The following is a 13258-nucleotide window of genomic DNA, read 5'->3' as shown; positions in this document are numbered from 1 at the left end:
AAACGGATCACGATTTAGTCTAAAAATGCTGACTGGTTGAAAGAGAACTGCAAAAAACAGAGTAGTTTGGTGAATTTGGAGGGAGTTCCAGGGTATGTTTTTCTTCAAAGATCCAACAAGCCTGTTTAACACTCTTCTCCACTGAAGACGAGAATATCATTTCTTTCCACCTTAGGAAGAGCACAGCCCTCCTCTTGGCTCCGGTGTGAGGCAGGGGTGCAGCTGTTGAGACCTAGGCTAGAGGAGAGGAAGTGCAGTTGACGCAGAGGTAAATGGCAGCTGGGAAAGGAAGGATGCCTGGGGATGACCTTGTGCTCATCTCTCACACAGCGTGTCACTTCTGAGCCTCTGGTGTAGAGGTGCTCTTCCCACAGCAAGGATGGGGAGCAGCAAAATCCCGTTGGGGTGTGAAGGTGAACGGGGAGAAAAACACCGCAGAAAGTTGGGTCAGTGCGTTGATTGGAGATCCCTGTGCTTTTCAGGTGATAGTAAAGAGAGAAGGATTTGCACACAGAAAGACGTACATTTTTAAAATAATGGCAGTGAGCTCTACTTTGCTGAGCTGCATGCAGAAAAGACCTCTCCCTCAATATGCAAGTCTTTCTGAGAATTAATTCATCTTTTTTTCTTGGTTGTCTCAGTCTTTCCTCCTTTCCCTCCCACCTGACAGCTACACCGGCTTTATCAGATCTAACGTGTTAGTGAGAGATCTGTCATTGCATCTTTGTATTTCTGAAACCAATTTTATCAGTAATGTGTGAGGAGTCCAATTATCCCAAATTTGACTTTGAACTCAATATTGAAGTTATTAAGGCTTGTTTCCATTCTAAATTCAGGAAATTTTTATCTTGAGGCATATAAAAAGTATTTTATTCTCAAACATACAAATATATATGTGTATATATATATGTGTGTGAATATATATATATATATATACACTTATTGATATACATATACCCATATATGTATATACACATATATATGAAGAGGCATCATACTGCTTTCACGATATTCTAAAACAGGCTCTTTTAAAATGTTGTAGCTTCACACAGAAACCAGAAGCAAGGTCTGCATGATGAAATCTTTCTCGCTTTAAAAAAAAAAAATACATGCTGCCATCTAAGCATTGAGCATTTTCTTGATTTTTACAGGTTATTTCATGCTGAAATCATGCCTATTTGCATGGATAGTCATTCTTTAAAACTAGCCACAGATGCAGTCCTAGGGAGCACGTAGATGTTTTCACAGGTGAACCGAAAGAGATGGGAGCGGTTCCAAGCACTCCGCACGCTGCCTTTGGCAATGGACCCTGTTATTGTGAAGATGTGCTCTGTTAAGCAAACGTGAAGTTTAATATTAGATAAACCCTGGGTGAAAAAAATATTCTCATTTTCTCCACAAAATGTTAATTGTAAGCAAAAAAGATGTGACATCTTACATTTATGCCACATGTGGGGTTAGCATCACTAGTTAATAAGTCACAAAATATGGCAACTACCTTTTATAAAATGCAAGGAGGGATGTTCTCTTTTTACATTGTGTTCCCAAGAAACAATGGAAGTTCGAATGCAGAGAAGATATTTCCTTTCTCACATATATTGGAGTGATGTTATTTTCTTTCTTCTTTATACATATTTTTTTTTTGGTCTTTATTTCTGTGTGTTTTTTCTTAAATCCAGCATATGAAATAAGATTCACAAGTGGTGTACGTTAAAGAGTTTCTTTAAGCATGGGGAGTATTATTGTGGCAGATTTTAACAGAAGAAAACTATTCCTGAAGATATATTTATCCTTGCCTAATTCAATTTATTGATTTCTAAAATGTAACAATGTCGTTCTTTTGCAGTGAGTTCAACTTGATAATAATTTAAGTAATCAGAAGGGCATCATGAAAATTTATAAATAGTCTCTACTTACATTAAAAAACCCAAAAGATACCATCTTCAATAGTGATTTTACTAATAAAAAATGAATATTATGCTAAATAAGCAGACTTGTAGTAGGAGTATTTTTGCAGTGATTTCAATGTGAAATTGACCATTTATGTTGGCAAGATGCTGATTGGGGCTGTTCTCATTTCATTTCACATTTGACAAAAATACTTTAAAATTTGGTAATAAAGGGTGTGTTTTAAATATTTGCACTTACTTCAGTGTTCTTTTCATAGCCTTAAAATCACAATAATTTTAATGCAGAAATGGAATTTTGCATCCCAATTTCACCCAGCCTCAAAATTAAATCCTATTTCTTAAGTGTAGCCCACTTTCATCTTCTTTTGTAATGTGAATCTGAATGCCCAAAATTTAATCAATTGGTTGTCAGAGGCTGTGTACTTATAATCTACTATTTCTTCTGACGATAAACAGTATCATTTTAGGCATTTGTGAAAGAGAATCATATTACTGGTGCTTAAGCAGTTTTTGCCTTTTTTTTTTTTTAATCTTAATCCATCTTAAACCAGTGGAGCAGAAATATTTAAAAATGTTTCATTTCAAGCAGAGTGCATAATAAATTTCAATAATTGTAATGTGCCATAAATCCCAGAGCCTATGCATTTTGTATTTGATTCAGGATTGAGGTCAGGAAATTTGGAGAAATTTAAAGAAAATGATTCATCAGTCCTTTTGTTCTGTTGGCCAGGGTCCCGGGATTCTTGAGCTGTGCCCAGCTGACGAGCTTTTGAAGATGGCACAATAACTGCCCAGTGATGCCTGACCATGACAGCACAGCCCTCTTAAGCCGGCAGACCAAGAGGAGAAGAGTTGACATTGGAGTGAAAAGGACGGTAGGGACAGCATCTGCATTCTTTGCTAAGGCGAGAGCCACGTTTTTTAGTGCCATGAATCCCCAAGGTTCCGAGCAGGATGTTGAGTATTCCGTGGTGCAGCATGCAGATGGGGAGAAGTCAAATGTGCTTCGCAAGCTGCTGAAGAGGGCGAACTCGTATGAAGATGCCATGATGCCTTTTCCAGGAGCAACCATCATTTCCCAGCTGTTGAAAAATAACATGAACAAAAATGGTGGCACGGAGCCCAGCTTCCAAGCCAGCGGTCTCTCTAGCACAGGCTCCGAAGTACATCAGGAGGATATATGCAGCAACTCTTCAAGAGACAGCCCCCCAGAGTGTCTTTCCCCCTTTGGCAGGCCTACTATGAGCCAGTTTGATATGGATCGCTTATGTGACGAGCACCTGAGAGCAAAGCGCGCCCGGGTTGAGAATATCATTCGGGGTATGAGCCATTCCCCCAGTGTGGCGTTAAGGGGCAATGAAAATGAAAGAGAGATGGCCCCGCAGTCTGTGAGTCCCCGAGAAAGCTACAGAGAAAACAAACGCAAGCAAAAGCTGCCCCAGCAGCAGCAACAGAGTTTCCAGCAGCTGGTTTCAGCCCGCAAAGAACAGAAGCGAGAGGAGCGCCGACAGCTGAAACAGCAGCTGGAGGACATGCAGAAACAGCTGCGCCAGCTGCAGGAAAAGTTCTACCAAATCTATGACAGCACTGATTCTGAAAATGATGAAGATGGTAACCTGTCTGAAGACAGCATGCGCTCGGAGATGCTGGATGCCCGGGCCCAGGACTCCGTAGGGAGGTCAGATAATGAGATGTGCGAGCTAGACCCGGGACAGTTCATTGACCGAGCCCGAGCCCTGATCAGGGAGCAGGAAATGGCTGAAAACAAGCCCAAGCGAGAAGGCAACAACAAAGAGAGAGACCACGGGCCAAACTCCTTACAACCAGAAGGCAAACATTTGGCCGAGACCTTGAAACAGGAACTGACCTCTGCCATGTCGCAAGTTGTGGACACTGTGGTCAAAGTCTTTTCGGCCAAACCCTCCCGCCAGGTTCCTCAGGTCTTCCCCCCTCTCCAGATCCCCCAGGCCAGATTCGCAGTCAACGGGGAAAACCACAATTTCCACACCGCCAACCAGCGCCTGCAGTGCTTTGGCGACGTCATCATTCCGAACCCCCTGGACACCTTTGGCAACGTGCAGATGCCCAGTTCCACAGACCAGACAGAAGCACTGCCCCTGGTGGTCCGCAAAAACTCCTCTGACCAGTCTGCCTCCGGCCCTCCCACCGGCGGCCACCACCAGCCCCTGCACCAGTCACCTCTCTCTGCCACTGCAGGCTTCACCACATCCAACTTCCGCCACCCCTTCCCCCTACCCTTGATGGCCTACCCATTTCAGGGTCCATTAGGTGCTCCCTCTGGCTCCTTCTCGGGAAAAGACAGAGTGTCTCCTGAGTCCTTGGACTTAACCCGGGAGACGACGAGTCTGAGGACCAAGATGTCATCCCACCACCTGAGCCACCACCCTTGTTCACCAGCACACCCACCCAGCACGGCGGAAGGGCTCTCCTTGTCCCTCATCAAGTCCGAGTGTGGCGATCTTCAAGACATGTCTGAAATCTCACCTTATTCAGGAAGTGCAATATCCTTTTATTTTCCCCTCAAGGAAAACCAAACAAAACCGAGGCTTCCCAACGGGTCAGGTTTACAGCACATGTAGAATAATGTAGGTTAGCATCTTCTGAAGAATTCAGTCTTTCCTGTTACTCAGAGTAACTTTTATCAACAGGCCTGTGGCACTTCTAATGGCATAAAACCTCCCCACTAAACCAACACCTTTGCAATTTTTACAAGTTGTGAACTGCCCCAAAGAGCTGGTATTTAATATATGCTTTATCAGCAGTTTTTTTTCTGCTGTTCTTCCTGTATTCTCTTCTTACCCTTTAAAACATTTTTATTTATTTTAAATAAAATTTATTTATTGATTGATTGATTTAGATATTTTTATCGATTTCAGAGAGGAAGGGAGAGATAGAAACAGCAATGATGAGAGAGAACCATCGATCAGCTGCCTCCTACACCCCCCCCACACACACACTGGGCATTGAGCCTGCAACCCGAGCATGTACCCTGACTGGGAATTGAACCATGACCTCCTGGTTCATAGGTCAATGCTCAACCACTGAGCCATGCCTGCTGGGCTTAAATATATTTTTATTGATTTCAGAGAGGAAGGGAGAGGGGAGGGAGAGAGAGAAACATCAATGATAAGAGAGAATCATTGATTGGCTGCTTCCTGCATGCCCCCTACTGGGGATCAAGCCCGAAACGCTGGCATGTACCCTTGACCAGAATCGAACCTGGGACCCTGTAGTCCGCAGGCCGATGCTCTATCCACTGAGCCAAACCAGCTGGGGCTACTTTTTTTTTTTTTTTTTAAGAATGAAATCAGAGATAGAAAAAAAAATCTCATTGTGATATTGAATTCTATCAGATATATAATTTTTAAGAAATGGTAAGTTTTATAATGGAGTGAAAAGTCAGTTTCAGATGCCATAAGAAGAATTCTCCCTTTAAGCCCTGAACAGGCTCCTGGGCTGTTTAAAGAAGGCTTGATTCAGTCTGATGAAGAGCACTGTGCTGGTGGGAGAAAGAGGGATGTGGGAGGGGAGGTGGATTCTCCCTTTAATCCTGAAGCGAGACGCCGTTTTTTAAAGGAAATACACAGGTACTGATTTATTCAGACGGCATCGGTCTCTCGTTCACCAAGGTCTGTTCTTTGGGGCTGGTGCAGCTGCCTTCCATGCATGATTAACCTCTGTTCAGCCATACACAGAAATCTTTTGTCCTAACATAAACAAAGCAAATTATTTTGGAAAGCGAGAGAGCACAATTAAATATAAAACTCAAGCTGTATTCGACTTAAAAATGGCTCTTTTTATGACTCTTTTATATTTTGAACCTGACTTTGATGTAGAGATGCCAGTTATATATTTTATTGGATCTGTCCTGCACTCTGGCTATTTTTAATTGATGATTTTTTTTTCTCTGTAAATTGGTCCTTGCAGTAAATTCTTAAGAATCTTGTGGTCATTGATGTTCTGGGTCGTAGACTAGTAGCTTTGGGGGGCAGGTAGAGGCATGTTTCTCTTATAATAAATTGCCATATGGATATAAAATTTAGCAATTAAGTTGGCTGTTGCTAAATTAAGGATTTTGAGCAATCATCTTGATGACTGGAAATTGACATTTTAGTATGTAAACCCACTCAGGAGGCTGCCACTTGAGTGCAAAGTCCCAGCTCTGATGGAAATGTGTTTTCCCAGGTAATGAAGGTCGTCCTTCCAGCAAAATCTTAGGATACTGGTGAAGATTTCTTGTAAGGCGAGTGGGAACCACTAGTAGGAGACCCACTTGGGCAGCTAGCAGAGTCTCTTTCTATGGTGAGGAAGAAGAGAATCATGTCATGAGAGAAAGCAAGAGAAAGATGCTGAGGACCTAGCTTTATAAATAGAAACTGAGTCTTGGTTTGGTTTCAGATTTAACTTCTACCGTTCAAAGACCTAAAATCTAATCCATTGGTCATGAATCAAAGCTGTGCCCAGCACCATACCTTACCTGTGATGAGCAGGCAATAAACAATCAGAATGATTGGAATATAGCTATTGGTGATGAGATAGGCAAAGTAAGAAGACATAAGGACTGGAATTTTTTTTTTTTACTCTTTGTAGGCAGAGCATCTTCCAAAGTTCATACCAGGCTACTGTCCAAAGCCCAACCCCATCTCTTCAAGAGAGCCTCTAGTTCAGTGGTCGGCAAAGTTATTAGTCAACAGAGCCAAATATCAACAGTACAACGATTGAAATTTCTTTTGAGAGCCAAATTTTTTAAACTTAAACTATATAGGTACATTGTTATTAACTTAATTAGGGTACTCCTAAGCTGGCCTTTGCTAAAAACTCAAGGGGCCAAAGAGCCGCATGTGGCTCGCGAGCCCCAGTTTTCCGACCACAGCTGTAGTTCATTTGAAGCCAATAGTAGTGATGGTGGGTTCTCTCTCTCTGTCTCTGACACACACACGCACACACACACGCGCGCACACACACCACACACCGGAAAGGGACATGCCTATTTTGGTGAATATTTGAAGCCAGGTTTCAAAGTCTTATAAGTCCATATTAAACTCTTTATTTCAAGATGCCTGTTTATGGAGTTTTGTTTTGTTTTTTTAATTAGACTTTTCATTGTAACCAGATAATTTTCTGTGTTTTTTTTTTTTTTTAAGTAAGTTGGATCTTCTAGAAAAAAAATATTTTTGATTGCATAAAGTGTTGGCCATGCTCATTGTCTCACCCTTTCTAAATCTCCTGAGGAATTTTAAGGATTTGAATGGAAAGAAGTTCCTTTTATTTCTATACGTATCAAAGGCTTTAGAGAGAATATAGTTGCTTTTTCTTCAGATGAATAACTTCTCCTCTCTCCTCCCAAGTAAGGTTCTGTTTGTTAAACGGTGGTGGTTCGGAAACACTTATGGTTCATATGCAATGTTAGTTGCTTCTACCTGGAGGTGTTTCTTTCATGTAGCTAAATAATTTGGACCACTTGTTGCAAGTAATGATTACATTTCCTACCTTCTAGCTTTCTACCCTCTGCCTCTTTCTCTTTCGCCTCTACCACACCACACTTTTAACCATTTATCTCATTGATATATTATTTCTTAGGAAGACGATAGGCAAGCAACCTTTTCTTTTCTTTTTAATATATTTTTACTGATTTCAGAGAGGAAGGGAGAGGGAGAGGTAGAGAGAGATAGAAACATCAATGATAAGAGAGAATCATTAATAAGCTGTCTCCTGCACACCACACCCTCGCCCCCAACTGGGGATTGAGCCTACAACCTGGGCATGTGCCCTGGCTGGGAATTGAACCCTTGACCTCCTGGCTTACAGGTCAATGCTCAACCACTGAGCAACACTGGCCAGGCAAACAACCTTTTCTATAGTCCACATAATTCTGAAGCCAGTGAGGATCTGCATGTTCATTGGGAAACTGGACCAACTTTTCTGCTCTCTTCATCCTTGTATGGCAGTGAGTTCTTCCTTTGTGTGTAGGCAAAAATTCTCAAGCATTTAGTTTAAAGAAATCTCTAGGCATCACATTGAGTGGTGTCTTACTTCAGTTGTAGGGATGGAAGCACATATTTGAACCTGTAGTTACTCATGTTGAAAAGGTCAGTGGAAATGAGATGAAATGGTACCACTATAATCGTCGTTATGTTTTTATTTTTAGTTCCCGGGTTTCCAAGTTGTGATGAATAATTTAATTCTTAAGGAACAATTCTTTCCCACTCCGGAGGGCATCATCTGTTTCTCTGAACAAAGTAGCCGAGACAAGAACTACTGAGAACACCAGCTTACCAGAGAAATCCACTTAAGTTCAGCACATTAAGCATGTGTGTTCTAGAAGGGAGAACAGTACCTCGTTCTCCCTTCTAACAGAAAGGAAATGGTGAACGTGTGCATGTTCAACTGAATGTCAGTGCACCTGCTCACGTCTTGGGTATAAAAAAAATGTGTTCGGTATCTTTGCAAATGAATCTATTTAATCAAATATTAAGTTTTATTCAAATCCCAAAAGAAACAGCCAGCCAATTGTTTTCCTCCGTGATGTTCCTTGTCGTTCGTCCTCTTTGCATCTCAAGAGAAATAGCCTTGTTTAGGCCTCAAACATTTGCATGCGCCCAGTTAAAGCCCACGAGGATCACAAGCCTTTAAGACGTGCAGGTGTAGACACACCCATTCTCCGGGCGGGCCAGCTGTCCCTACCGGGCTTTTAGGGAGAATGTTAACAATACCTGGAGGAGTTTCGAAAGGAACATTGTTTAATAGCTTGAAATTAAAGCCTAACTGGAATAGATGGATTAGAAATGAATTTCTAAGATGTGAAATAATCCATAGAAGTTGACCTTTTACATTTTTTTGAAGCCTTATGGGGCCATAGTCGTTATCTTTGCTATAGGGAAACATGTATATTCAAGACTAAAAGATTCTGGGTTCCATTCCATCTTTACCATTGTGGAGTAAAATTTAAAAAATATTCATCCCCCGGTTATGTTGAGCTTAGAGAAGCAACAACTTCGTTGCTCTATCACTGTCACGAAATGAGATCGTTTAGATCTTCGCTCCCCGTTTTAGGTTTCCCCGGGGGCAAGTGTCTTAGAAATATAGCAAGTCAGAGCAGAAGGAGAAAGCTGAAATTCTTTGGGCTCCAAAGTGGTTTAGAAAACGTAGGTAAGCAGTCCCAATCCGTTTGGCTGGAAATGCAGCTTGTAAAATCTCTAGCCACAATTCAAGAGTGCAACTGGAAAAAGAGAATTTTCTTCCTCCTGCCTCCACAACCTATTATCCTCCCATTTGCCTTTTTGCTGCCTCTGCTGCTCCTCCCGCTGCTGCGTGTAGGTAAGGTTATATTGTGCTTGGTAAACAGACAACACACATTCTCAGGTTGTTTGAACACCGCTTTAGAGTCAGCTGTAGCACTCTACTTCTCTGATCTTTTATATTCCCCAGCAGATGTCTTTCATTAATTTATGGATTTATCATCTTTTCTTTTTTTCCCCTTTTTCTTTTCTTTTTTTTTTTTTTTACACCTGGCAGCTGTCTCAAGTTTCAGCAGTTATTGTCTATTTTGCATTACACATAGAATTGAATGTCATCTGTCTTCACAAAGCTATGGCTAAGAGAATTGAGGCAAAGCCACATGAGCTGCCTGGACAGATCTTGTTTGCGTTCCATCCCCCCCCCCCTCACCCCACCCCCCCTTTACCTCCTTAATATTTATTTGTGCTCATTTTCTTTCCTGGCCTTGAATGGAGCTTAGCTCGTGTTCAGTACAGCTGTATGTTTACTGAATCTATTCCATCATGACTCATTGTGCGTGTGTAAGTATCCTGGAAACAGCTAGTGCTTTCTTGGAAGAACAGTTGCTTTTCAGCACAAGCACTTAAAAGGGAAATTAACCAATTGGTCAGTTCAGATTTATTTTGAGGAGGCAAAAAGAGGATTATCTAACTGTTGGCTTTTAAAGGTTTCATTAGCTATTTTTAATAGTTTATTAGAAACATCTATTTTATGGGAATTTTATCTCAATTACACGATGGGCGAGAGAGAAAGATTTATTCTTGTGTTCCATTTCAACCGATCGATTCCAAGTATTACCAACAGGAAGCGTTTCAAAGCAAAAACAGACTTGAGAAATCAAATCAGAATAATTTTTTTTTCCATGAAATAAAAGCCTGTGCGTCCCCATCAAAATAAGATGGAAGTTGGCTTGTCGTTTAAATAAAAGGAACGAAACCATCTTTTAGCAAAAATATAAATGTGTGGAAAGCTTCGGGAAGTTTCCGTGGCGCTCTAACCGTCTGAGAACCACAGCAAACACAATTTGCTTTGTAGGAGGCCACACTGTGAAAGATTTGGGACTTTCCCCCGACTAAGAGTTAAATGTTCGAGGTTGTTTTAATGTAACCGTCTGAAAAAAAAAAAAAAAAAAAGATTAGAACCCAGATCTGAGAATGTTTGTCGAAGTTTGGACTCGCCTAAAACTCTTATCGTGAGGCAATAGGAGACAGCTTGCAACTATTATTTCACTTATCCATCTGGACAGATGGCCCTGAAGTAGGCTGTGCTCCTTTAGTCTTCTCTATCTGTCTAATGGAGGTTACTGGAGGGCCTTTCAGCTCGCTCCTTGGCACAAAAAGTATGTCAGTCATAAATTATCGTCTTTGTAATCATTAAGGATCTCAAACAAAAACACAAGTTCAGTTAAGCTGCTTTGGCTTACAGATCTAAAAAAATCAAAATTTCTTGCTTCGGTGTTTATTTTCAGTGGAGGAAAAATAAAGCCCAATATTTAATTCTTCTATTTACCAACCAAGGTGATCTTTCGCACAATTTGCATGATATTAAAGGGAATGCTAATCACCTCCTCAGCAGAATATTTGGCTAAACACCCTGTTAGAAGTAGTCAAGAGCTTATCAATATTAATTTGATTCTGCTTCTGTAGTAACTTGCTGGGTTCCCTCTGTTCTGAAATAGATTGCTCGCGCTGTACTTGATGGAGGTCATTTGGAAACCTTTCCCTTTCCTAAATATCTGTGCGTATTTGACCTTTTTTGCATAAGGTGTGAAATTTCTGTTGGGTAGGAAAGCTCTCTCTCTCTCTCTCTCTCTCTCACACACACACACACACACACACACACGCGCGCGCACACACACACGCACATTTTCTTTTTTCCTAATTTTTCCCAGACTCTCTTTTAAGAGAAAAATCCTTAGAGAAGCTTCTAGGAAGGACCCTTAATTGACCTTGTGGGGGACCACATTGATTTTCTCCACGTGCATCTTCATTTCTGATAAATTATAAAGCCATTAATTTGCTGAGGAAATGGCAGGGCCAGGCTGCGGCACAGATGTGACCAGGGCCGCCCCAGCTCCGAGTGTGCGGAGGAGTGCCAAGAATCCGGGCGAGAATCAGGAAGCCTGGATTGTTATGGTTAGCCTCACATTCTCTCGGGAACTGTTTTAGTTGCTGCTGTTTACAGATCTAAAAGGTAATGATGTTTCCAGATAAATAGGCCTTCTTATTTGGGGTAAGTGGCCATTTATTGATCTGCTAACCCACTGTTATTGATTTGTTAGCCTCAACCACTGTGCTACTCTCCAAGGAGTTAACTATAAATCCGGGAGAGGCAAATTGTACTTGGTCTTGGATCGTTGCTTTAACAAAAGCGACACTCTCCCCCCCGCCCCCCCCCCGCCCCCGGCCCCATTCTCTCTGTGCCAAAAGGACCCCTTCCCAAATTTAGCTATTATTTAAAAGGGAACAATTAAAAGGATACAATAATAAGATAGGAAGAAAGTGAGGCAATACGCTCCGTTACATTAGCGCTGAAAGGTAAAACGCGAAGCTTGCCTAACAGTGTTCAAAATAATGCCTTTTGTGTTTCCACGCACATTAGGATAATAATTTGATGTAAACTGCAGAGTGTGGAGAGAAGAATAAACAGAACCATAATTGTGAAGAAGAAGAAAAAAAAAAAACTCTCCTGATAAGAGTTGTGTAGCACGTGTTGGGTGCATTTGTCTCCTTAGCAACAAGTGAACGTATAGAGAGAGGGGCTCTGTTTTGCCATCCTCACCACAAAGTAGCCAAGATTCTGCAACTGAATTGTGCATCCTCACCGTGACATTTGGCAATGTGTGACAGGCAATGGGCATTTGGAGCAAGCGGCAGCAAGTCAGGGATGGATTCCACGGCTGCGTGGTGGGCCTCCGGACTCCCGGGAGAGGGGGGAGAGGAGGGGGAGGTGGCTGGTCCCTGTGTTTAAAGCAATATTTTCCTTAACCAATTGCATCCTACATGCAGGAGGGATTGTCACCCAATCACTTGAAAAAAGCAAAGCTCATGTTCTTTTATACCCGTTATCCCAGCTCCAACATGCTGAAGACCTACTTCTCCGATGTAAAGGTAGGGACGTTTTGTGTTATTCATTTTTTTATTTTTATTTCTGTGCATGTTATCGTGATTTGAACTTTTGGGAGTTCATGGACCTGAGTGTGGAATCAGTTCATTGGTACACCTGCGTTGTATTGATTTCATGCACTTGTCCTTCTGCCTAAAGCTGGGCCAAGCAAAGCCGCCCCCTGCGAATTAAGACGGCAGGACTGGTCTTAATAAGTCACATGGTTTCCATGGTAGTCGGGGAAACTTCGCCTCTGTCTTTATACGTCTTAGTAACTTCTTGGGAGAAATTTCAGCTGGTACCGAATGGGTGTGCTTCAGGGGATGCTTTTTCCCTCCCCTCAGCAACAGTCGACTGTTTTCTGTTTTATTTCTGTTTGTGCTTTGGAAAGCAAACTCTAGCACCTCTTTACCCCCCTGCCGAAAAGGAGCGGACATTGAAATTCTCTATGCAGTAGCTGCTTAAAAACAAAAGTGATGATTGTCTCTTATTTACAACTTAATTTGTTGTTGATGTAGAGTACACTGAGCATAAGGAGAATGAATAAAGTGACAGATTCAGGACACATTATTCAAATGAGGATATGAAAGCTGTCGGCCCTACAGCTGCAGCCTCCCTCATTCTACAGAATATGGGGACCTCCTGGTTCTGTGTGTGTGTGTGTGTGTGCGTGCGTGTGTGTGTGGGGGGGAGGGAGGGCTTAAGTAATTGTTTGCATCAACTTGATGTTGTGTTAATCATCTGTAACTTTTTAAAACATAGATTGGGTTTTGATGATGATAATGGCACGCATGGTATCATTATCCAAGGATCTTGCTAAACATTACATTAGCGGAGATTAGTTTATTAGGGATGGGTGCTTCTCCCCCACCCTCCCCTCCCCACCCCCATATGTACAAGTTCTTATTTCTGCCACGGAGAGAATTCTCCAGCAGCCAAAATCT

At 41.9% G+C, this 13258-nt stretch overlaps 1 protein-coding gene across 1 annotated transcript in view; it reads left to right on the top strand.

Annotated features, from left to right (window-relative positions):
* The first annotated feature begins 2339 nt into the window (after window positions 1–2339).
* Window positions 2340–13258, top strand: part of PROX1 (prospero homeobox 1) — a 39461-nt gene continuing 28542 nt past the window's right edge. Inside the window, exons 1-2 of the mRNA XM_079761917.1 lie at window positions 2340–4438; window positions 12218–12319. Coding sequence (XP_079618043.1) covers window positions 2708–4438; window positions 12218–12319 — 1833 coding nt within the window. The 5' untranslated portion in view covers window positions 2340–2707. The remainder of the gene's footprint in view (window positions 4439–12217; window positions 12320–13258) is intronic.

The sequence above is a fragment of the Cnephaeus nilssonii genome, assembly GCF_951640355.1.
Source record: "Cnephaeus nilssonii genome assembly, chromosome: 21".
Classification (NCBI taxonomy): Eukaryota; Metazoa; Chordata; class Mammalia; order Chiroptera; family Vespertilionidae; genus Cnephaeus; species Cnephaeus nilssonii.
The sequence above is the reverse complement of the archived record's forward strand: the minus strand, read 5'-3'. Positions and strand labels throughout refer to the sequence as shown.